Genomic DNA, 26,590 nt, shown 5'->3' with positions numbered 1-26,590 from the left:
AAAGCAGATTCCTTGTGGCTTCGAAGGTTTGGGTTTGCCATGTTTGTTTTCCCCCCTTTTTAACCTATTCTCTTAGATTAAAATAAGTATGAATTACACCATTAAAATAACCTCCCTCTATTTTAGAAACGGTACTGATCTTTTGATTAATGTTAATACACAAAGTGTATCTTAGACTTGAAAATGCTTGTTTCTCCTATAGATTAAAGGTAATTGATCTTGTTATTTTCTTTAGTTTTTAATTAATTCACAATAGACTTGAGTCTTTGTAACATTAGATGTACTAATGTCTCCCTGAACTCTTTAAGATAAGTTTGCCTGTTGGTTCTTTCAATATATGTTTATCCTAAAAATACAACAACTTTCCTAACTTTGTTTCATACTCACTGTAAATGAGCAATTAACTTTCTTAAATTTTGGGTTTCTGTTACACTTAAATGATTCAGATCACCAGATTTAATAATCTAAATGAACACAAAAAGCATCTTAAAAATCAAAATCCCCTCCCCCCCCCCAAAAAAAAATTAAGAATCAAACCAAGGATCTTCTCACTTACATAAATAGAACATATCTGACAATATGAAATAGGGTAAAATAATTCAAAAGCAACACATAAATAAATTAAGAAATGTGTCAGAAAGTCATTGGGAATCCAAGAAGATCGTTGTGAAAGCTTCTCAGGAATGGTCAGAGAACCAAAATGTTTTAAAGGGCTCATGGACCACCTACCACTGCAGGCCTCAATTGTATCAGTTGGGGTAAATTTTCTTGAGCCAACAATAGGTAAGAAACTGGACAAAAATGGCATCCAGTAGGAGAGATCCAAGTATGAAACCATTGCTTAGCAAACACCACATAAGACCTGTCTCACATTTAGCAAAAAAATAAAAGAAAAAAGTCTTGTGAGAATTATACCTTTGACTATAAAATCCCATAGGAGATGTCTGGCAATACATTTGCTACTTTAAGCATAAATTCACTTTTTGCTATGCAGCAAATCAATAATCCACAGTATACCAACAAGTCCTAAAAACTGCTTGCAGAATGAAGGCTTAGGAGTGTCTTAATTCGAGTCAGTGCCAAAGTCTGAGATGCAATGGTATGACATTAAAAAGCCCATCCCCTCCAATGTGAGTAACATAAAAAATATTCTGCAAAGAATGGGGCAAAAATCTTTAACATGAATGTAAAAGAAAATAACTGAATGTTTGAATGGAATAGCTGCCTCCAATGGTGGCATAACGTTAATTTGATTTAATATCCATTCAGAAAGTGGCCATGACCCTCACACCGTTTAAAACTACAAGGCAAAATTTACTAGATAAATAACATAAAATATTCCACACATCACAACCTCAAGAGATATCACTCCTAAAGAAAGAAAAGACTCTTTTACACCTCAGAATGCCAAGAGAGTTTTACATCTGAGACCAAAGGAACACGACTGGTAGACGAACAAAGCAGAAGATAACTAAAAAGAAAAGAGAAGAAGAGAAAATGCGAGATATGCTGGCCCACATTCATCCTGCCCAGCGACATTACACCACAAAAGCAATTTCACAACTTAATTTGTATGGGTCTATTTTAGCAATGCCACATATTAATGATGATTGCTGATCGGCCCTTTTAGAGTGCTCCAACTTCATCACAAGCATTCCCAATCAATTCTCCCCACCAGACACCAACAACACCAATTTAGGGAGCAGCAGCCTTTCTCATTAGTCTCTTCAGTTCCTGCACTCTCTGTTAAAGTAAGCGCAGCAAGACGATCACATAAAAGAACAAAAGACAAACAAAAATACTCTGATCAGGGCTCGGGTGCAGTTGGTTCTTTATATGTTCTTTCTTTGTGTGTTATGTCAGGTGTATCCCAAAAAGCAACTTTTAATCATGATGAAATGTCTTCAACCAGCAACGTCTACAGTATATGAGTGAAACAAAATTAATTCCCAAAAATTTAAAGATGCTAATGTTAGCATTATAAGCTAAAAAGCACTAGCAAAAATTTACTACTTTCATTCAGTATCTGATTTTGAGTAGCTACACAATGTTCTTAAAATGACAAAAGAGATTTTTTGTGCTTTCCATTCCTTTTTTCCCATTTAATAGCAAAACACCAACTGAAGGTGATTAAGTTTAGCTTAGGCATGTTGTAAATCAAATGCTTTGAATAAAAAAACAAAACTCGGTAAAGTACCTCTGATACTGAATTTGAGCTCCTTTCCATTTGGTTGTCATTTTTGTATGAAATACTTCAAAATAAACCAGCTGTGCGTTAGTGCTTTTTTAAGTTAGACGATGTTTGGGGGCCAGTCCGGGATTTACCGTAACACACGTACTAGAAGATTTGCCTAATCATTTGTGGAATACATATCCCAAATGAATCTTATTTAATCAGAAATAGCTTGCTAGCTGTTTCTGATTAAATAAAGAACCAAAAAATGAAAAGACCAAAACTGTGAGCCGGTGATTTACATGTGCTTCTTAACTTATTTGAAAAAGGAAATTGAACTTGTTTATATGGAAGAACTTTTTCTTTGAGCGTAAAAAGCTTCTGCCTTTTTCTTTCCATTTCCCTTTTCCAATCTTTTCTAGAGCAATGCATCAAAGTGCTCATTAAACAAAACAGAGGGACCCATTATTAATGTTACCATGAGCTCTCATAAATTTGCATTAATTTTTAATGAAATTTAATTGGAACTTTTAAACTGCTGCTGAAACAACAAAATAAGGAGGACACAAATAACATAAAGTTTACTGGATAAGTATGTTTCTTTGTTACAAAGAAAATATTTCCAATTTCTTTACTGACATCTGCAGATAATGGCAAAGACAAATCAGTGTGAAACACAAAACAGACTATTTGCAGTGTTCTAAAAAATAATAAATAAATATATAAAATAAATAAACACTTTTGAGACATAAAACAAATCTTACCTCTAGAAGCCTCTGTGCTGTGTGGGCTTCCTAATATCTCAGTCAAATCTTTCTGCCATGCATCTTTCACAGCCGACTTAAAAATCTTCCTATTGTTCAGGTCCTGCAGGGGCCTGAAGTTGTTTGTCAGGTACTCGACAGACTTGACGTGGTCCTGTTGTTCCGTAGTGAAGATGGAGTAAAAAGCATCCAGCTGAATGGAGAGAAATGTAGAATAGCTATCAAGGAAAATTTAAGAGCTACTGCTCCTGTGTGTGTGGGGGTGTGCAGGCGTGTGTGTGAGTGAGTCAATGTTCACATGAATGTGTTAAATATAATATATCATGCAGCACTGCATTTGTAGTCACTTGCCAGTAGCTGAATGTTCACAAGTGGAGAGCAGTATTTGCAAGAAACATTTACACCACAGGCAGCAGCAGGCACAGACTTCAATCATCACCCTGGCTACCTGCTGGGCTGTAACTTCTCAATGGGGCAAATTTGTGGCCATTGATTGCCAAGAATGATCTCCTGCCGTGTGCTGTAATGACTACACATTACAGATACTGTGGAATCAATGTGTCCTATGGGTGCTTGGAGAAATGAATTACAGGTTCATAAAGGACTATCTGTGAGCGTCACAAACATTGTAGAGGTGGTCAATAATCTTGCAGCAGAAGTCATTTTTGAACAAAAGATTTGTCCTCATGCAAGTTCATAGATATTCCACTGAGCCCTGCACATTTCTGTGGAACAGAATGCACTAGAGAATATGCAGCTGGGTAACCCAAGAATTGTATGTATAAAAGATGCTGCAAAGCACTGTAGAAGGGAGGGGATCAGCAAAAAAAAAAGCACAGGGCGTGATTTGGCATATATTATCTCTCAAAATCACAAACAGCAATAACAGCTGGAGGTAAAATGTTTTAAGGCACACAGGCAAGTGCTGCAAAATGCAGCATTTTTCATGATCACACACTGGGTGGATACTGTAGAAACACAAATTATTTAAATTGATTAACTTAAACAACCAAGATTGCATGATGACTTGCTTCAGTGTAACACAATATTATATACAAAAGACAATTTCAGTAAAACAGGTATTTAATACATTATCTCAGTAAATATATTTTTGTAAGGGCTATGGAAATGAAATTCACAACAGATGTTGGTAACAAACACAGTAATCTGCATGTACAAAGAAATAAACAAAACAGTCTGTAAACTGAGTGAACTGTAACAAAGTTAATTGACACAGGAATATACAGTGAACATTGAGTGAAGGAAATAGAAAAAAGGCATACTGAGTCAAGAAAATGTCTGAAATCTGTCAGAATTTAGAAAGCAACGCTGCTATATATATATAATTAATTTTAGCTGCTTTAGTCCTAATTAATGACCTATAAAAAGATTTCTCATTACCAAGTTACAAGAAGCCTCTTGTGTTGGATAAAAGCAAAGAGTTCTCTAAGACCTCGGGTACAGGCATATCTCTAAACTTATAAATATTCCAGGGAGCGAAATCCACAAGCAGAGAGAAAACAATTTCCCCATAACCTGGCCACAACTAGGTGCTCCTCACTGGATTTCTGGTTGAGAAGTAGAAAAAAGTCAGAAGAATCGTCCAAGGGCCAAACACAACTCACCAATAGCTTAAAATACTTGAAAAGCAAGTTTGCTGAAGAACACTTGGACAGGTCACAGAAAGAGCAAAATTTTACTCTCTAAATATAAATGCCCACTCTATGGTTGGAGGAGTGTTACAATGAGGGCTACCTTACCCAAGACAATTTATAAAATCATAATAAGGCCAAGATTTTAAGGGAAGGGAGGCAAAACCTATTTAAGTCTCTACTGTAACCACATTAATGTTGCTGTCACTGCAAACATTTTAAGGATATTCTTCTTGTGGTACCACATTAGCAAACAAACGTTTGCTTGCTAACTGGTGTCGTTCGTGCGCCTTACTTTTAGTCTGGTGCATTTTAGGTGGACCCAAATTTGCATTTAAGCATGTAGGGGTCACTGAAGCCAGTGTTGGAATTTTTAATGAAAAAAACTGTATCAGATGCATTTGAATGCAGCAAAATTGCATTAAAACATTGAAGGTCCTTTGGTGACGCATTCTCTTCTCAAAGTTTTGAGAAGAGAATGCGGTCTTACGACTGGTTTCTCCACAAATACACAGGGAGACATGATCTAAAAAATATAGCCTTGGAAACTCTCAATTGATTTCAGAAAAAAAAAAATCAAGCTGCAGGAATGGGCCAGTCAAGCACTCGACTTGAATCCAGAGTTAAAAGAACTGAAGATCGTGTAAAAGTCACCCATAAAACATTTAATATTATTGTGAAAAAGAATGAGTCAAATGTCATACCTGAGTGAAACATGCAACAATTTTCTCCGTACAAGAGATAATCTAAATCTGGTATTAACAAATGAGGATTTTCTGCTGAGTATTAAATACTGTATATTGCAGTAGGCATGTGAATATTTATATTTTTAATAACTTTATAAACTATTTTAGTTAGATTTTTTTTGTATTGTGTGAATTACATCAGTTGTTACCAATATCTGGTTTAAATTGCATGTGCATACATTACAGTGAAAAACCAATACTGTGTGCTCAATACTTATTTTCCCTGCTATATAAGAGTAGGTGCTGTCAAAAGTCAGTAATTGGCTCAACCGTCCTGTTTAATCATGCGCTGCATAGGCAGTCATGGTTTTATATGCAAAGGAGCTGGAGAGAAATGTGCAAAAGGGACTAAGGAGGTGAGGCACATGAGGGAAAATTGCTTGAGCGTTCACAGTGGTGGACTGCAACTGATCCACAAATGGGATCTTAGTGTGTGAGGCGAATACAGCAGTCAAGGTCTGTGGGCGGGTGTGTGTGTGTGTGTGTGTGAGTGGACTTAACACACCTGTGAGTGGGACAGATACACGGGCCTGGAGAAGATGATCCACTCCACTACTTTGCTGCAGGGCGGAGTGGTCAAAGAGCCAGTGTATCGGTAATAACTGTCCACCGACGAAGGCAGCAGATCCCTCAAGATGAATGACCTCAGGTTGGTCTCCTTTTCTGGGTGAGGCATGGGATTAAAATTTGTTAGTACACAGATCTTTAAAGCTTGGTGTTCTGCACATGGCACCATTTCACCCTCCTTGTGGCGTTTTTACAGCTTTCCTGAAACCTCCTCTCATGGAAGGGCAGTAGTTAAAAGCCTCAGTACTTGTTATCACCCAGGCCAGATCTTTGTAGTGAGATGGGCTGAGAGAGGCGCAAAAGCAGGGAAGTCTGATAAGATGGCCAACCCTGACAGCTGATCTGTGGCTGGGTGGCCGTGCGCTCTGCTCCATGTAACAACTGTGGCTAGGCCACAGGGATTAAGACAGATCATTATGATTAGCAGATTTGTTCTGTTGTGTGATTAAAACCTGGCAAAGCTGAGCAGAAAAATACAAACAAACAAACAAAAAAACATATAGAGGATGATGTCTTTATCTCCTGTAAATATGCTGTGTGGGTTATGGAAGTTGGTTTGTTTTTTCCTAGAATTATGATGACAGGATCCTAAACAAAGCTGAATTTACATCAAATCCAATCTCTCACTGCCTATGGCCTTATCTTTAAAGAAACAGAGATTCAGGGTGTGGTTTGCATTCAAACAACAGACGCACAGGAAGCTTCGCCCCTTTGCCTCATCTGTACTCTGAGTCAAACTCAGTATGCACGGCCTTTCTTCTCTCTGTCTTCAGACAGTGTACGTGCCCTATCGCTCCTGGGCCGTCGAGATGCTGATGGATGGATGACTGTGGGATAACGAGCTAGTGGAAAAGCAACCATCCTAACAGGGGAGAAGGCGAAGAGCATTTAGCAGCTAGCAGGAAGGGAGTCCAAAAAGCTGCAGCATCCATGCCAAGCTCTTTGTCAGCTGGGGAAATGGGATTCTGTGGTGCTAGAACAAACATCTGTGTATATGCACAGCCACAGACTCGTGCCAGGCAGGCTTTGGCTCAGGAGGTAGAGCAGGTTGTCCACCAATATTCAGGGCTCACTTCTCAGTCTCTGACCCCTCCAAATAGCATTATGTCCCTGAGCAAGAAAATGAACCCAAAGACGCTCCTAAAGGCACAAGCCCTTTACAGACAGGCAGTTATTATATATCTGTAAATGGACAAATTTAAATATAAAATCCTTTCAATGATAGAAAGAGTGGGAAAATGGAATGAAAGTAGAGGTAATTTTTAAGAAGTATGCTTGGAGACTATTTTCATATGATATAACTTGTCTGTTACATGTTGTATTTATGCCATGTTAATGACCTAAAATAGTACACTCCATAATGGCTTATTTAGTTGTATCTTCCTACGAAGAGAAACCCAACAACGTTGAGCAGCTAATCAATCACTACATCATACTTTACATTATTATTTTAAATATTTCTGTAAATACAGTGATACTTTTACTCAGTGTTATATATTGTTAAATTTGACCAGTTCATATCTAATTCATAATTTAGATATGTAAACCACTGTTCCACATTGAATGTGTTGCTCAAAAAAAGTAAATGTGGGAGCAACATCTCTCTTAGTAAGGCAACTGCAGCTGGTAAGCTGCCTGAGAGAGACATTTGTGACAAGGAGTTGTCCTACCCAAGCAGATAGTTCATCTACTGTACCAACTAATATCACTGTGCTTTTCTTGTGTTATTTTACACAGAGCAGAATTAAAAAGGTGTAATTTACAGACAATAAGCCCTTAAAAACTGTCAGCATTTATATAATTTCAGCAGTTGTTGGAATAATTGCCTTTTTTTGGTCAAATAAAAGCAGTTCGATAGAGTTATAGATTTTTGTGTTAATGGTATTTTCACTTATAGTTACCACAGTCATGTTCCACCCCATACTTATTACAATACAAAAGAGGGCCTTAAGTTTTCTTTATTGCGTTTCCGTCAATTTGAAGTGACCTATTTTATTTTCCTGGGGCTAAAAACATGTGGTGATAGTCTCTAGAGATGAGAGGCATTTAACCAAGAATATTTTTTTTATATCAAGAAGCACACATGTTCCTGCAAGTCCAACACCAAATGTCCATCTCCTTTCAAATTTTAATCAAAATCAGCTGCGTGAAGCCGCTATGAGAGTAAAAAATAAAATAAAATAAAATCGCAATAAGCTTCCAAACATCATCTTGTGAGTGTACAGTAATGCTTGCAAAATCACTGCCACCATCAGGTTTTAAAACATTGATCCTCAATCTGCAGTAAATATGCATAGAGTGATTTCAGCCCAGCAGCAGTAACTTTATGGAACGAGCAATGTCATTAAGACTCGTGCCACAGCACATAACAAAGAACATTAATAGTTAAAAGCGAGTATGAGGCTTTGCAATTGCCACAGTCCATGAGAGGATATAAAAGATAGAAACTGGAGGTGGGGAGGGTCTAAATGAGGTTCAGATGTAATTAATAGTTCTGTGTTTATGAGTGAAACACTGTGGAGGTCTCCTCCTGCAGAGTTTTCCTACCAAGGGATAAGCAGTATCTTGCAAATTATTCTGCTTTTGAAGTTACACTATTTTTTTGGTGGTAAGGCTAATTTAGAAAACATATATTTTCTAATATATACAATATATGTACGTGTAGGCGTGTGCGTGTGTGTGTGTGTGTGTGTGAGACATCATATTTAAGCAGCTGAATCTGAGAACATCAATATTTGTTTGCAGTACGGATGTCAGAATCCGTACTGCCAGAAAAATGTACCTCTTGGATCACCCACTGTCAAGTACGAAGCAATGTCAAAGGGATTTTGTAAGGGTCAATTGCTTTTTGAAAATCCCACACAAATTTAATTCCTACTGTAATGCTTTGTGATAAGGAGATTTGGGTATGAGGCATGACAACATATAAAAAAATAAATACAAATATTTCAGAGAAGCAAAGAACAATCCTTTCTCCAAATATTAATCTACCTTCACGGATATACTGTTGTTTTTACATTAAGCTAACTTTGCATGAGGGTACTTTTTCATTACTTACCATGGTGCACCACTCCTTTCAATCCCTGGATGATTGGGTCCACAGCTGGGTTGTCTTTTTGCCCAAGCTGCAGCAAATGTCCAAAGACAAAAGGGGATTATGGAAAAGGATTAGGAGAATTGTACAGCAATTTAAACAAAGAACTAAAATGACAATCAACATGAACAAAACACAGGGAGAAGGCATAAGAGCAACATATAAAACGTATTGTAACCAAGCTGCTCTTAATACCATCTAGTAACATTATTGTGTGTATATTGTTCCTGTAATACATTTTCATTTAGAATTGGTTTAATAGAGAGCTGCTACTGCAAAATAAAAATTGTCTTAAAGTACTATTTTATTAATCATAGCCATGACTGTACTGAATATAAAAGTGTCCTTTTACTTGTACGTATAAACATTCAGGTCCTAAACTGAGGTGCAACCAGCTTCTGTGTGTAAGACGAAACCCGTCATCTTATGAAACGCCACAGCTTGGAGTCTCACTTCAAGTCTGCTTATGAACTCTTTTAGGAGCATCCCTGTACAGTTTAACAGTAACAGCAAAAACCAAAATTTTTAGTCAACAGCTACGTTTTGGCCAGCACTCCAACAGTTGATTATTTGTGATTGTAAGGCCAAAATCCATAGATTATAGTCATTTATCAGATGATAGATAGATAAGGTGAGACAGATTTTGATTAAGTAGATTGTCATAAAATAAATACAACGCACAAACATTGATTCCCCTTTATTTTTCTATAATAAACACCAATCAAGAGTAACATTATGACCGCCTGCTTTATAATGTGTTGCTCTATTTTCTGTCAAAATAGCTCTGGACTCCAGAAGGTTCCATTAGGATCTGTAGGCAGGATGTTAGCAGCTTTAAGTCCTGTAAGTTGTGAAGTAAGGTCTCCATGCAACATGCCACATTTAACAGATGTTCAGCAGGTGTCGTTATCCATTCCTGTCTTCACGTTTTACATTTATATCAGACAGTTACTCTTACTGGAATATGAGAAATAATGTGCTTATTACACTATTCCTGAGTCATTTTTTTGCTTTGCAGCAGGACACACAAAAAGGCCACGACCACCAGGGAATACTGCATCCATTAAAAAGTTGTACAAGATCTGCAACAAAACTTAGGTAGATGATATGAGTGTTTCCAAACAGAACATTACCCAAAGCTTCAAACTGCTTCTGCTGGCTTGGCTTTTTCATATGCTGGTATCATGTGTTCCCCAGCTACGCACATCCATGAACCAGACCAGCCCACTTTCTTCCATTCCACCGTAGTCCAGATCAAAAGTCCATGTGTCCATTTTTGATGGACGTTTACCACTGCAGACTGGGAACACCTCATAACAGATGCAGTTCTTAAAAGGCTCCGACCCCATTGTCTAGCCATCCCAATTTAACCCTTCCTAAACTTGCTCAAACTTTGAACCTTCCCAATTTTTTCTTGCTCCTAACACACCAATTTTGTGAACAAAACATTTGCTTGCTACTTAATGTACTATAAACATTAAGATGTGCAATGATGATGGGATAATCTATAGGCTAAGGTTTCTGTTATGCCTTATTTGTGATAGCTCACAATATTATCTATCCGACTGATAAGATAAGATAAGATAAGATAAGATAAGATAAATCTTTATTGTCATTGTCACAAGAACAACGAAATTATTAGTCGCTTGCTTTTGCTGGAGAGATAATCATCTTAACAACCACAAAGCTTAGCTACAAATTATGCATTCATGTCTTGTTTCTTTAAAATGACTGAGAATCTGTACTGTGTCATCTGCTGTTAGTGTGTGGTTTCTGGCAACAGCATCTAAAACTGAAGTTTGCAATGGTAACAGACTGTAGTGGGTCTCCTCGCAGTGAGAAGTGTAAGTTTTGCAAACAGCAGCAGCCGTGCAGGCAGGCAGTCTGTCCAGACCATAAGTGTTTGGATAGTTACACACTTTTTGTACTTCGGATGATACACTTCAGTAAACTCAGCCCAAAATACATAATGAATAAGACATTATCGCGCAAAGTCTTGGATTAGTTTTACTGATATATCAAAAGAACTTTGTGAAAGACCTAGCTCTTAGCACACTACTTAAAATGCAAGTGTAATAATTTATATTAATGTAATATTTAAAGTCAGAACATTCATGTTTTGTACGTCTGCTCTCCAAGTTTCACTTTTTTCCAATGAAAGCACTTCACATCCTCAGATGGTCTCTGTCAGCATGATCTATTGGGGTGGTATTTTGTGAGGAACCATTGCAGTAATGTAAAATTTACAGGTTAAGCAAGTGGAAAACGTGCTTGAACAGGTGTGAGACAGCAATAGAGCTACAGAAGATTTCATGATGTGACAAAACACAAAATGAAGAAATAATGAAAACAGCAGTACAATATGTGTTTGCTGAAGTACAAGTTGTTCCAGATATAACACTATAAAAAGTCTTTTGTTTTATGTTGAAACAGTAGAGCCTAAATGATAAACAAAAAGTATCTATTTTCTGGTTGTTTCAAATTGATAAATACTTCTTGTGCATTTGGGCTATGACTGCGTAGTACTACAAAAAAGTACACAATATTGGAACTTTGCAGCAGAGAAATTATGACAAATATCCAGATTCCCTTGTTTGTGCAGTTATAAAATTTCATGTATTTTATTGGGATTTGATATGACAAATCAAGACAAAATAGTGTATATATAAAATACTGTGAGATGGAATCTAGTCTGTCATTTAAAATGACCAATCAGTGAAGAAAAGCAATATAAAGTCTGCAAGAGGCCCATTGTAACTCTGGAGAAGCTCCAGAGTTACAATGGGTTACACAGATAAATCTGTTGTCAGGATAATCATGAGTTGTGTACTTCCCAAATATGACCTTCATCGAAAAATGGCCTGAGGAAGGCCCATAATGAAAGAAAGTCAGAAAAAAATCCAGTGTATGTTTACCACATGCCACAGAGGAACACCAAACTCACCAAAGGATGTCATATGGTCAAAGTTCAAGTTTTGGGCCCATTTTGTAAAACACTGTTGTGTAACTAACACAACACATCACCTTGAAAACGCCCCACTGAGACACAGTTACATGGTGGCAGCATCATATTATAGAGATGCTTTTATTCAGGAGGAACAGGGAAGCTGGTTAGAAAAATAGCAAGACAAATAGAACTAAATACAAAGTAATCCTGGAAGAAACCTGTAAGAGACTGTCAGAGATACTTTACATCTGAGTCAAAGGTTCCCCTTCCAGCAAGACACCCCTAAAGTCCATAAAGCCCATAAAGCCAGAGCTACTACTGACTGGTATGGATCAACGCATATTGAAATGTTACAACAGAGTAGTCCATGTAAAAACCTGACAAGGTTCCTTCTAGTTTGTGCTGCTCAATCACATGAAGCCCTTCACAAACACTGAGGTTGGTGGTCGCAGCAGGACAAAATGTATCACAAGAGTTACAAATACTTCTGCAATACTCATCGAACCACATTAACGTCCATCTCAGTGTTCTCTCCGTGGTGTGGTTCGCTGTATATAACTGCTCTCACACATACACCACACATCCCTTAATGTAACAGCAACTGAACGTGTCAGTATCACGCATGAATTCCCACACTTCTTCTGAACATTTTGTGAAATTGTGTGGTAGAAAAACGTGACTAGTTCAGAGCTAGTAACACTTATCGCTTTCAACATAACAGGAGTCTGAGCTGCAGCCCCAACATTAACAGACTTGCACACAGAGCAGCGACTGTTTGATCTGATTTCTGATCGGCAGTTGAGAAGAATCCGACAGATGAGTTATTAAATAATGAAATAGCATTGCTATCCAAACTGTCCTCTCCTATTGGATAACCAAGGATAATTAGCAGCAGCCAAAACGTGTAGAAAATATATTTTTTAGCTTTTAATCCACAACAGGATGCATAAAAAAAATAATCACAATGTCCTTGTAATTCTACAATGTGTAGTAATGGTGAATAATGATGTAAAGATTTTTTTCAACATGGTACATATTCTGGGATAAATAAACCTTTAATAGATGGAAAGCTTTTTCACCTTCAACAAGAAATGTGTCAGGAAAATTAACAGCAAAGACACCAAAGTGTGAACAAGCTTAGATTTGATAAACTGATGTATTGATTAAAGATTCATGATTCTTCCAAAAGATTTCCAAGAATCTCTTTAAATTTTATGAAGTAAAAACTTTTAATCTCACAGCGTGTTCAGGTCTCTAATGATCATGCAATCCCTTAGGAAGATTCCTTTCTAATCTGTTCAACTTATCCTTAATTGTTGGGAGTGACAAGGATATTTTTTACCCAATAAATATCTCCAATGTCCTACTTAAGAGACAAGATTGGACAAAACACTGTTGGGACATGGGGACCATTTCCCCCACCGTTACGCAACATTAATTCAGGTCAGTCTGAGGAGAATAATTGTGTGGGACTGAATGCTGAATGTGGATAATATGCACACCTTAGAGGCCTTTAATAGGCCTTTTGGGAGCCCAGCAAGAACTCTCGTCATTGATTAGAAATGGTAAATCTGAGCCAATGTGTGTGTGCCTGCTTAAAAAAAATCCCTCGCACTGTAAACTGCTATTCAGCGGATTGTGTATGGTGGTGCTAATTGCAGTAAGCAATAGGGCTGTCAGGACTCAGTGGAGGCATTTAGGTCCTCGCACACACGCGGTTCATCACTGTCTGAGAACAGACCTACATTACGAAACACCTGTGTCCCCATTCCAGCCTCCATCCAGCAGATTTCTGACCCTTACCAGTATACTATTAGGCTGAATGGTGGGATGCATTGATCACCTGCCAATACTTGTAATGGAAATGCTAATAGAAATTAGTGTAACACAGAAGAAGGCTCACAAGTTGTGAGTACAGCTTCTAAGAGTTCAAACAATCCCAGCGGTGCTTTTACACTAACCAATAATGTGGACCGATCTTACTAATCAAGACTGAATGTGTCTAGAGTGCCAGGGGACAATTTGTGCTATCTACTAAGCTATTTTTCAAATACCCAGTATGAACTGAGGGTTGAATTGATTTCTGCAACTAGGAAGTGAACGATAATTTAGATCACAAATCTACGAATAATTTAATGATTTCAAAGATGTCGTTTATTTCCCCGTTATTGAAATAACATGACAATAGCTTTACATTCAAATGTTATAGTGGTAGCTAGATATTATATAAGTAAAGTTTAGTTAAAAAGCTATAAAAAAATCAATTTCTAGTCTTAAATTAGCATAAACCAAGATTAGCTGGAGCCAGAAGCAGAGACTAAAACCTAGACTGGTACAAGTCAATAACAAAGCAGACTTGTACAGTCTTAAAAAACTTCTAATCTCAAGAAGTGGTTTAAGGGAAATATTTTATTTAAGAAACTTTAAATTGTTGTAAGTTGAAAATGTGTTTTTCACTGGAAGATCATTACTAGCCTACCTTTATTTCCTGTGAAAATCCTTCTTTCAAGGATGGGGAACTGAGCCCACGACTCAGACTCAAGTAAAATTTATTTATGGTTTATAACTAGCTGTGTCATAATGCTCACAATAATGAACACAGTGATGTTTCTCGAACTGAACTCTGCATTAAATGATTTTGGGTTGTTTAAAAATATATATTTTCTCACTTTTAAGCTGGTAAGATTACAAAGTTACCTTTTATTTTCTGAAAAACGATTTATGAAATGGTTTTCCTGTCAACAAATATAATTTTTTGACAGAGAAATAATTTTAATGTACAGCCTACAAAAATCCAGTAGCATAGGCAGATTAGATGGCACGGAGCTGATGTACAAATGTTAATATCAGTTGTTAGAGACTTAAGACTTGACTTGAGGCAAAAGCTTGCAACTTTGCTTGAAAAAAAGAAACAAACGCATCTGGTTTTTGTGTAAACAACCAACTAATGCAATCCTACTGAAGGTCTAAAGGCACAAAAGTTGATTTAGGATGATGGCCGTCTGCTTTGGTCCGGACATCTTTCAGGAAAATAACTGTGCATAACCTTTTAAAAGAACCGCAGCTAATTTTTTATTAAATATTCATTTAAATGTTATTGATTTCACTCCCTTAACTCTATACATCAGATTTTATTCTGAAGTTTCTAGTTCTAAACTCCCATTATGCAGATACAGGTGTTTTATAAGCTTCTGGATAAGGACATTTTCCATAAGTGCTCCAAGCAACTAGAGGCAGAGCTGTTACAAAGAAGTTATCCTCAAGAGTGGAGCAATTCCACTGAGAAAACTGAACTGTGGGTAGGAAAATGAACCCTTTATGCATGAGGATGTTTTAACATATTGCACAGTGCCGCTGCGTAGACCACACTTGCACTAGCTGAATGCTAATGTCTGCGTGCAATATTTGGTGAGTTCTTGAAGATGTATATATGTCCCAGACGTGACTACTCAGCTTGCCTGAATGCTGAAATTTGCTAATTAGTATGAAGCACAATTAACCGAAATGTTAGCAATTTACCCTCAAGGAGAAACAAAATTTGACCCAAGCAAATAAATTGTGGAACTTGTGAAAGTCATTTTAGAATTTTGTATTGGCAAAAGTATCTATACCCCTCTAACCTTTTTACATGTTGACATATTGCAACTCCAAACTTTAATATAATTTGTTGACATTACATGTGACAGACCAACACAATTACTGTATGGTTTAGATATGAAAGGAAAAACAATGGGCTTTTTTTCTTGTTCTTTTTTAAACAAATCAAGGAAATCAAATTTGTTTTATGTGTATTTGTACTGAGTCCCTTTACTCTGAAACCAATAAATACCATACAGCTCAACAAACTGCCTGCAGGAGTCACTTAGTTAGAAAATAGAGCCCACCTGTGTGTAGTTTGATCTCAGTATAAATAAATACAGCTGCTCCTTTCAAGGCCTCTGAAGTTTGTTAGAGATTATAAGTGAACATATAGCATCGTGCAGAACAAGGAACAAAGTGGGAAGGTGAGAAATGAAGCTGTGGTGATGTTTAAATCAGGGTTAGGTTATAAAAAAACATCCTAAGGAGAGCAATAATCACAGAGACAGCTGTGAGACCCGAGGTACCTCTGAAGGAGCTGCAGAGATCCACAACTCAGTTAGAATAATCTTTTAACAACACAAGCAGTGAACTCCAAAAATCTGGATTTTAAAGAAACTATCAAGATCAAAGCTATACCTAAATAAAGTAATAAAAAGCACAACTTAACCCTCTTTGGGATGCATAGCAAAAATATAGAGAAAAAGACCAAAATTGAACACTCTGGCCAACATAAAAAAAAATTTAAAAAACTTTAAATGTGTGATGGAAAATAACACTGAGTACAATATTCCCAACAATAAGATAAGATGTTGGTAACATAACTGTCCTTTCACTGGACAACACCACTCCACTTTGTGTTGATCTGTCACATAAAATTACAATAAAATATTTTTGATTTTCTTGTTGTAACATGACGACGTAAAAAAAAAGTCAAATTCCTTTGCAGAGCAATGCGGTGATGCAGCTTATACCAACAGACGTATGCCTCTCTATATTCTCAGAGTTTGTAAGCAAACTATAGATCTTTCGCTTAGATACTTTACCTCAAAGAAGACAGCCATGGCGGCGATGATGCGTCTTTCCTTCATGGCCGCGTTGAGGCTGTCAAAGTCGTCTGAATTGTAAAGGTAGATCTGCATCTGGGATGGGGAAACAGAGCAAAGACAGCTTTAGGAGTGGACAAGGAGAAGGAGGAGTCCTCTCATCAATCACCTTGGACGCACTGCTGAGAAGCTGATGAAAAGCTGTTTTGAGGGGCAGAAAAGAGGGAGTATTTATCACTCCTATAAATCTCTCATAATCTGTGTCAGTCTTTTTTTGTGTGCACGCTGCCACTCCGGGAGGCTGCCAAAGAAATACAGCATCCCATTTCTTAGGGCGACCGTTCTCACAGACACAGCAACGAGGCAAGAGGAAAAAGTGGGGGGAATGCCCCCACCCCCTTCTTGTGCAAAGATCTAACAGAATGATACGCCTCTAATCATGACTCCCAATTACCTTAAATCACCCACAACATTGCTTCTGATTTCACAACAAAGCTTGAGGATAATTTAAAGCACATCATACACAGAATATATCACATACCTGTCATGGTACTAGCTTTATTCCCAGCAATAAAAGGAATAAAAAATAAATAATCCCACTTCTTTCATTTCAAGGCAGTCATGTTATGGTGGCACTGATCAAAATCAGCAAATGATTCTAAAAGTAGCAATTGGAGCTGTCAATCATCTCACTGTCAGGCCTCTGTAAATTGAAAAAAATCCTTTCATGTCACTGAACCAAGTTAATTGGCAATAAGAAAAAAAGGACCTAGATGTTGATTTAATTAAAGGCTGAGGTGTCCCTTTTTCTCCCTTTTCAAAGAAAAATCATGGGGCACGGACAGCCACAATTGACTGTGCTGACAACAAATTTAAAATAAATAAGTAAATAAGCATATAATCAAGGATACATCCCATTTACACAAACTCTTCAGGCCCGAACCAGGTTCAAAATGACTCAATCCAAATAATTTCAGTTAATCAGCTTCCTTCAGAGTTCCTTTAACTGCGGCCTTTAATGGAACTAATTTGTTGTCTGAGAACTCAGCAAGAAAGAGGAATGGCCATTCATCACCCTTCAAATGTTATTAACTACATTACCCCATTAGGGCTGCCCCCCTTAGGCTTCATTTACTCACTGAGAATGGCTCATGTGACCCGTTCTTGTTAACAACACACTTTATAAAACCTGCATTTCAATTATACACTTCCATAGGAGTCAATAAAGGAATCCTGTATCACTTGATTACTCATTTTCTTAATGTATGTTTGGAGAGAGCTGACAAACCCTCAGCGCTGGAGCCGAAGATAAAAATGTTGATTTAAATAAGAACAGACAGGTGGTCTGACAAATCTTTGAGCCCTCTGAAAAGTGCAGGAACGTGCTGTTCACATCTCCAGAATCGCTCTTTAATCTCAAGTCGGTTTATACCATCCAGTTTTTTTTCTCGCTCTTCATTTCCAGCACAAAGTGAGCGCAAAAACAAAAAAACCTTAAAGCCACTGTGCATTTCCATGTCCCATTTAAACAGCAAAGGTGAAAAACAAAGTCAGGTTTGGCATGATTTCCCAAGACAACAAAATGTAGAGCAAAGTCTGAAAAAAACTACGAAAATATAAGTTTCAGCACACAGAGATGTTATATCAGGGAAAGGCAAATGTATTTCTCCTTCACCACTGAGTCACCAAAGAATTTCATTGTTAACGGATATATGTTCACACACAATTATCTGTCTTCATTGTTTTACCAAGTACCTCCAAGAGTATGAGCAAGAAGAGGTGAAGTTAAAAGTCACTTTAGTATGACTGAACAAACATAAAACATGAATTCTGAGAATAGATTACAGACTGAACTTCATAGGAATTTGAAACAAGTTTGTTGGAGAAAAAATATGAAGAGTTTACTGAACAGAAATAACTTGAAGACATTGTACTCAATATCTTCAACATGTTTCTATTGTAATAGTCAGTGTTAAATATTTAACTTTTTAACCATAAAGACAGACCGACTTCTTTAGATCCTTTTATAAAAACCTAATTTTATGTATTTCTAAGAATTATTTTATGAACCATGAATGTGCATTGTTTATTTATTTAACAACAATATTCATGCTTGGGAAGAGCAGTATTACAAGTTGGGTGATTCAGACAACGATGCACACATCTGCTTTTAAATCACTCATCAGTCTTTCTAAAAGATATACTTCGAATTTTTCAACAGAAATTTACAGTATTGTGTATTGTGTACAGTATCCTTTTTTGCAGATATTTTTGCCACTAATAAATAGAAATAGCCTGGTCTTCAAGGGTGTCAAAAAAAAAAGATTTAGAAAAAGTTTTGCTTTCAAAACTATTAAAATTGTTCATTGTGGAACAGTTTAAAGTCCTTTTAATGAGATGCCAGAGAAAATGGCAGAGTTTTCTCAGTAGGGATGGAGCAAACGGTGCGTTTTATTTGTCCAGACAAGTTGAAAGCTAAATGGCTTCTTATGTTGGAATCTTGACTTGGGAAGGTCCCCAAATAGTCCCAAGGTCAACATTAGAGCTGCACAAATGTATTGTTTTTGGAAAATCACTGTAAGCAATATACATTTAGGAAGATCAGTCTGGACCACAATTAGTGCTAGCTTTATATTTAAGTATTACACATTCAGGTTCTCTATTTCTGTAATATACTTTGTGAAACTCTTTGTCACACCATAATGTTTTAGAAGCACTTTTAATATAAATTTTCTATGTTCTCAGTAGCTGGACATACTTTTTAATATCAAGGAACAATGTTTTCCTGGAACACAAAGAAGAAATACACTTTTTACTTATTTATCTACTGCAAGTTATTGCATTTTTTCCCAATACTGAACTTAACATAGTGACACACATCATCCTGTACAACCAACTATTTGAGACTATAGTCACTGTTTTGAGCAAAATGCTATGCTATTGGCTTGTGTTGCAAAATACTAATAGTTATCATCATAAGAATAACCAAGCCTAGCTGGTTACAGTATTTGTAACTAGTACACACTCACCTTGGGTAAGTTCCAGTTTTTCCCTTCCTCACCTCCGAAAAAGGACAAATTGAAGGTTTGTAAATATTCTAGTTGTAGAAGCTTGCCACCCATCATTCTTATTAGGAAAAAACAAAATAAAAAGATGTAGGCATGGAATGGTTACTGCTTTTGAAACTCTCGACATTTTCACTAGTGAGATGCTAGAGAGTGCAAGAGTGATGACTTGTCTCTGGTTGTAAGGAGCATAAGGCAGCTTGCTGAAAGAAGACTTTTACACTTTTCCCTCACTTAAAACAAAGACAAGGTTGTTGGAAATACAGTATTCCCAGTCACAAATATATATCCAGCTACATAAAGATCTGGTATATTTATAAGAAGAAAGAAGAAAGGCACTGGATTTCTTGTTCCTTTTGTTTGAAATAAGCAAAATTGGATCAAGTTATAAATTTTTACGTGTCAGTACTGTGATGCTGTGAAACTGTGGTAGTTTTAATCAAGTTTTAATCAAAAACTGAGAATCTCACACAGGCCCATGCCTACTGATGAGAACATCAGAGGGATGTTTGTCGGGTGCAGAGACTTGCTCCATGAGACTCTAACATGAGGCAGGGCAGGGTATCAAACCCTAATTTCTCTAAACACGTTTTAGGTTTCAATTCTGCGTGTTATATCTAAATTTTCATCATTTTCTTCACATACATGTGTATTGAAGCTGGTGATTTTCTTTCTAAAAGCACAGGATTTGGTGCGTGCAGCTGGTTTTCATTTTCTGCATGCGTTTCTTATAGTGCACTGCATTTAGCTCCTGGGCTCTGCCTGGGTCAGTCTTGACTCATCCAACACTCTTCCATTTCCTACTTTTTCCTTGCTTTCAGTGGAGCTTTTATCTTCCTTACTGTATGCCCACAGTAATACTTATTCATATGCTCTTAGTGCTGGTTGTGCAAACGTATACCCTTCCAAGGTGTGATTTGTAATCCATGTATAATTAATCTAACCTCAGCGACAACCTAATACATTATAGGAAAAGATCTCCCTGAGGATCCCTGAGGGGAGAAAAAAAAACTCCACACTTTCATTTGTCATAGCGCTGTTTGAGTGAACAGGTGGTCCATCTATCGATTTCCCCACTTCACTCCCAAGAAAAAGAACATAGTTAGATTAATGTCAAGCTCAGGGGCCACGGGCCAAGCACTCCATTGGGCACTTTCCTTTTTTGGGAGGAGTTAAAGATATCTAAGCTAAAAAGCCAGATCTGCTCCATAACATGACTCATTGTAACTAAATTTGTATTTCACCTCTTGTACACATGCAACCAATCTGTGTATTTTGAAGCTTCAGATAAAAGCCCTTTCCTCTGCTGTGAACAAATATGCTTGACATCTGACTCAAGGCTGAATGTGACTCATTTGTAGTGAAAGATAATTAAAAAGAAAGCTTGGAGAGCAGTTTTAGTTCACAGATAAACAAGTCTGGGAGATCAGGCTTCTTGGTCTGCTGCTCATATCTTGAACAAAACACACGTTCCACAAAACAAAACCCGACCTCTACTATGAAAGGATACTGGCTACACTGAGAACAAACATTTATACAAGCTGTATAACGTACACAATTCAGCTGCACACATCCTGTCAGATTTAATGTAATCTGAAATATATCAAATTGTTCAGCGTCGTAAATTTGAAAAATGAAAAAAGCAACTCTTACAAGATGAAGCAGTCAAATGGCTAAGGGCTAGCTCCTACACAACCACATTTCCCTTCAACCATTCATCATTTCATTTTACTTATACCTTCTGCTTCACACTGTGGAATAATACATCATGCTTGATTTATGTATTCTGACTTATCAATAAGAGAAAATTTTTAAAAAGCAGACCTCCAATTCTGTTGCTCCTGTGGTGTGTCATGAGTATCTACATGTGTAGTTAACAGCTACAAAGGCAGAAGTTGCTTTGTTGTCCCTCTTGTATGAAAAGTCGTGGTAATGTATTTTTTTTTTTTACACACACTGGTGTGATGGAAGTTGCCATGAGAAGTGTTTGCTGACCCACTTTTCCCTCCTCAGCCATCATCATACTCTGTGCAACAGAAATCCCATCTAGAATTGCTGTTCTTTGTGTGTTGCTTATAAAAGAGTTATGGCACAAGAAGATGGGGACATATCAAGCTGGAATAATGTAAGCAAACCTAAAACAATGATCTGAAACAATAAAGACACTAGGAACACAAATAACAACAACCACAACAACAACAACAACAATAATAATAATAATAATAATAATAATAATAATATAGAAAAATCTAGTAAATAATTAAGTCATTGGCCTCTTACTTGTGTGCTTTTTTACAGTCAGGTAAAATAATTCTCCCATTAGTCACTGAATACTTTGAATACTTTGTAACAAGGTAAAACTGTGTCTAAGCATTTTTCTTAAAGGGACAGTTCGGATATTTTGAAGTGGGGTTCTGTTGACATTAATGGGTAAGGATGGGATGGTTACTATTGTAAAATAGATATACCAATTATTTAAAAAAAAAAAAACCTACAGATTCAAAACTACAAAATATTTTTGTCATAGAAGTTTAAGTTAATTTTAATAAGATATAATACAAAACCCTTGGAGTTATCCAAGTCTTCTGCTGCTGTATGAAGCATAGAGCAACAAAGTACTGCTCCACTCCTCGGTTGATGTGCACTGCTGAGCTACTAGCTCAAAGGGACACTATATTCTTCCTTGCTTGCAAAAAGGACAAAACAGAATTATTAAGCTAACACAAAAACTAAAGCAAAACTAAAGCTGGCAAGCTATGCATTACAGGTCTCTTAGGCAGCTGACCACTGTAGCAGATAGCCTGACTAATGAACCAGCTGATATCATCTTGACATACTAACATTAAAAAAAACCCTAACATACAGCAAAACAATCATTAAAAACTGTTGCTAAATTGAAAGAGGTTTTTGTTGTTGCTTTTTGCAAAGCAAGTGCATAGGGCAGTATTACTATATCAATCAATCAATCAAATTTTATTTGTATAGCACATTTCAGCAGCAAGACATTTCAAAGTGCTTTACATCATTACAAACACAGAATCACAATGCAATATAGAATCAATAATCAAAACAAAGCATTAAGTCAAGTTCCATCCATAAATTTGTAATTGATTACATTTCAAATACAATTCTAAACAGGTGGGTTTTTAGTTGAGATTTAAAAGAAGTCAGTGTTTCAGCTGTTTCAGCTATATGTAATAGTCAAAATGTAATTATAGGAATAATTGTTGAAGTTTTGTTTTAAATAAACATTCTTTGGTAATGTTTTACATTTTTGATTATTTTTTTGCAAAAGGTTATTATATCATGGGAATTAGATACCGCATGTTAAGATTATTCTAGTACAAAAAATATGTCTTTTGCATTCCTTGTTCATACCAACCTATGTTTCATTATGAGCACAGAATAGCTGATCTGCATCAAAAAACTCTCTTAGCACCTTAACTTTGATAATGCAAACTAGTCCCTCAGCTAATATCTAGTCAAAGTGAGACAAAAGGAGACTTCCACAGTATCATATCACCTGTACTCTCATAAATGTCAAAGTGGTTCATGCGAACACTGTATTATATACCTTTAAACCACCAACACATTTGCTCAATATGCTTACTGCTGCAGCAGTTTATGGGTATTTGCAGAGGGACCATGGTGGGTCGCAGTTTGTTGGATTGACCTCCACATGCACAAGCAAATATTTCAAAATGGAATGTGTAGACCAGAGTAACCAGTAAAGAAGTGCCAGGGGATACAAAAAATATGTAACATTTGCATTAATATTAACAATTTGAACACCAATTTCACTTTATCATTTCACCCCTTTGACATTTATACCTTTTGGTTGTGGTGTTATTGCTGCAATGACTGTATGTACATTCATACCAGAGGGATGTTTCCCGTCAGCAACCAGCAAGAACGTGTCCTGTATTCTACTCAAATGCAGTTTTAAGCCTATTTTGGGTTGATCAGTGTGTCATAATCTTCAAAATCTTGTACTCATATTTTATTTAAATTAACTGCTCCAAACAGAGATCACAAGCAAAACAAATGGGAAAACTACTTATAGATAATTACTAGTTCTAACTTCTTAACAGAATCCTATGAAATTTAAATTTATCCCAGTTCTATTAGCAGATATAACAAAAATTTGACAGAAGAAATAAACATAATGCTTTCCCAACAGGGTTTTAAAATGTGCATGCATATTATATTAGGTATAATCAAACTACCACTGAGAAAAAAAAGTATAATAGAAGCCAGCTATTTAAACACTCCAAACAAAAGCAGACACACACAATCAAACCAAACTTCTCTTGTTTTAGGTTGAAAGGCAACAGAAAACGTTTGACCCAAGTCATTGTGGTTAAAAGACAACTACCCTCGATACTGGCCAGATATATGTAAACTTATGTATTTGAAGACACTCACAAAAGGTTTCTAAGAAGTGTTAGTGCAAGGTTATTTAGCAAACAGAAATAACTGTGATCATTCTAAATGACCTAAAACAAGAAAAGGTTTGCCTGATTTAATTTCAGACAGTGAAAGAAAAATTGCATGTGCCTTTTTATCTGGTGTATGTAAATATCTGGTTTCAACTATATTTAAGTTCTGCCAAATAATTGGAGCCTGATTTTCTGAGTTTCCTAGTGAGTTCAGGCTGTGGGCTTTCACATTGTGCTTCAAAGGTTGCTGAATACCAGAGAGGCAGGCCCTGTGAAAAAGCTAGGGTCGCTTCCTGGCCTAGTGTTGGAGGCTCTGCATGCAGGTGTAAATTAAAGTCTCAAAAGGGATGGTGTTGCATGCTCTCTTTCAGTGTTACTTTGACTGAAGCATGACACCGACATTTTCTTACAACCTCAATAAATTGTATCAACTTGTAAAAAAAAGAAGGAAAAGAGCATATGTGTCCTTTAAGCATGTTTGGTCAAGGCTTGCCGTCTTGAAAACTGGCAAAAGCTGACTATTTGAGTCATTCACCCTCCTCCCAGCACTTATGCTTGCTTACTTTCTTCTGCTTGCTTGCTTGCTGACTAGTTTCTATGCAGTCATTTGCAGCATATGGTGTCCAGGTGTTAAAGCTTACTCAGGCTGTTTAGACACATTTCCTATACGGCTATAAAAAGACACATCGCAGAGATCACCATCAAGCGAAATTTAGTTTGTTTCTCTCATACATAAAAATTTTGTAGCTTTTTTTTCTCCCCTTCTCTCCTCTCGAAACAAGCTGAGCTATTTAATCCTTGACATCTACCCATTTGCAGGTATGCATTATACGACTAATTTATACTGAGAGAGCAGATTAGCTTTGGAATCCATGCTCCTTCACAGAGAAGTCACTGCAGAAACCTTGGTCTACACACAAAGACAAGCCTTGCAACAAAAATCTACATTTCAGATCTATGAATTATGTACCTGGAGGGCATAATTTTCTTCTTCTCTTTGCTTTTTCTCCCCTCCCATCTTAACAGCAGCCAAATTGGCCATTAAAGTAAATTCCATCATATTATTTAGAAGCACACCATCAAAGGCGCCATATGCACAACAGCTTTATAATGGCTGTATATAATCCAATGCCCTTTAACACTACGCTGAACACAAAATGATGTGGCAAAAATAAATCTAATTACCCAGCCATTCAGCATCAAAAAGCTGTGGCGGAAGAGAAGGCTCCAAAGAAGAGGGCTAAGAACAAACAGAAAGACGCTGCTTGCCTCGTCTTTGGATTTAACATGGACAGGAAGAAAACCAACAATTTCCTGTTTTCATACACTATTAAATGTAGACTAATTAATATGATTTTACATAAAATTGTTGAAAAATAAAAACAACACGGACTTTAATCCTACTGAATTTAAAATGTATGAGACATATTCAAATTCAATTTAGAAAAGAAATACTACTGTAAATTATATTAAAAAAGAATAAAAGGCAGTTAGAAGTTATTCCCTGAATGACATAAAAAAGAGTGAGATTTGTACTTTAATCCATTATTCAAAATAAATCATAACTGAGGATTCCAGGACTTTATACCCTTCAAATCTCTTTTATAAAAGTTTTTGATGATTTTTGTTGCTTTGCCTTTATTACTGGCAATCTGTTCCCCCGTTTCTCAGTCAGTTGTATACTACAGCTTGAGTGATTCCTGTAAAAGCCTCCACGTCTGATAAATTCCCACATCTTTGAAAATTCCACAAACCCAATTTGCAATAAAAACCTTGCGCAAAGCAAAAAAAGAAAAAAGTTGTCAAAAAGAAGCGGTAAAGGCTAAGATTTTTTTCACTCATTTCTATATGAGGTCGTCTTCCAGTAAATTAACTGTAATCTCTCTAAAAATGATTAAATTAGAAATTAAAAATATGTTGCAGTTTATTAACACTTCTCAGAATCCATTAACCAACACAACTCTAAGCAGTCTGAGTATATTGCACTTTTGTTAATATGGATTATCTTTCAGTCTTTCAGCTTTATGCTGTATATTTAATCTTATTTAAATACTTTAGGTCTTAGTACTGGCATACATCAATGATTATTCACAAACTAAACGTTCAGCATGCAAAAATGCTGAACTTGCTAATGCATTCCAAGAATTTTGAGTTTGTACTTTGCATGCTAATACAACATTCACCCTGTTGGATATGGTCTCACCACGGTGGATGCCTACAGCTGACACACAGATTACAATACCAAACATGTTAAAGGTCACTGGGAGTGCTGGGAACACACATAAGAAAGAACCAATGAGGAAAATGTGAATTTATTGTATCCATATAAAATCCTGAAGCACTTCTGTCAATAATGATGTCTGCTGGACAGCATCGCATGGAATCAGCCTTCCACATGGATGTGAAGGCTACAGTATTTCTATATTTAAATAGCTGTTTTATTGGATAATACTCAAATTATCTCAAATGATATTTTATTAGATGAACACTTGAAACATGTGTCACTCTGTATGTATGT

At 36.6% G+C, this 26,590-nt stretch overlaps 1 protein-coding gene across 2 annotated transcripts in view; it reads right to left on the bottom strand.

The window, feature by feature from the left end:
* ca16b (carbonic anhydrase XVI b) overlaps window positions 1–26,590 on the bottom strand; it is a 155,103-nt gene that overhangs the window by 30,955 nt on the left and 97,558 nt on the right. For both annotated transcript variants that reach the window (XR_003593595.1, XM_028002757.1), the window contains exons 5-8: window positions 16,569–16,664; window positions 8,961–9,027; window positions 5,841–5,998; window positions 2,938–3,130 (exon numbers count right to left, since the gene is read on the bottom strand). Coding sequence is in view for 1 of the 2 variants with exons in the window: in XM_028002757.1 (XP_027858558.1) it covers window positions 2,938–3,130; window positions 5,841–5,998; window positions 8,961–9,027; window positions 16,569–16,664 (514 nt within the window). In the remaining variant the exon portion in view is untranslated. The remainder of the gene's footprint in view (window positions 1–2,937; window positions 3,131–5,840; window positions 5,999–8,960; window positions 9,028–16,568; window positions 16,665–26,590) is intronic.

This window comes from Xiphophorus couchianus, chromosome 20 (genome assembly GCF_001444195.1).
Source record: "Xiphophorus couchianus chromosome 20, X_couchianus-1.0, whole genome shotgun sequence".
Taxonomy (NCBI): Eukaryota; Metazoa; Chordata; class Actinopteri; order Cyprinodontiformes; family Poeciliidae; genus Xiphophorus; species Xiphophorus couchianus.
The sequence above is the reverse complement of the archived record's forward strand: the minus strand, read 5'-3'. Positions and strand labels throughout refer to the sequence as shown.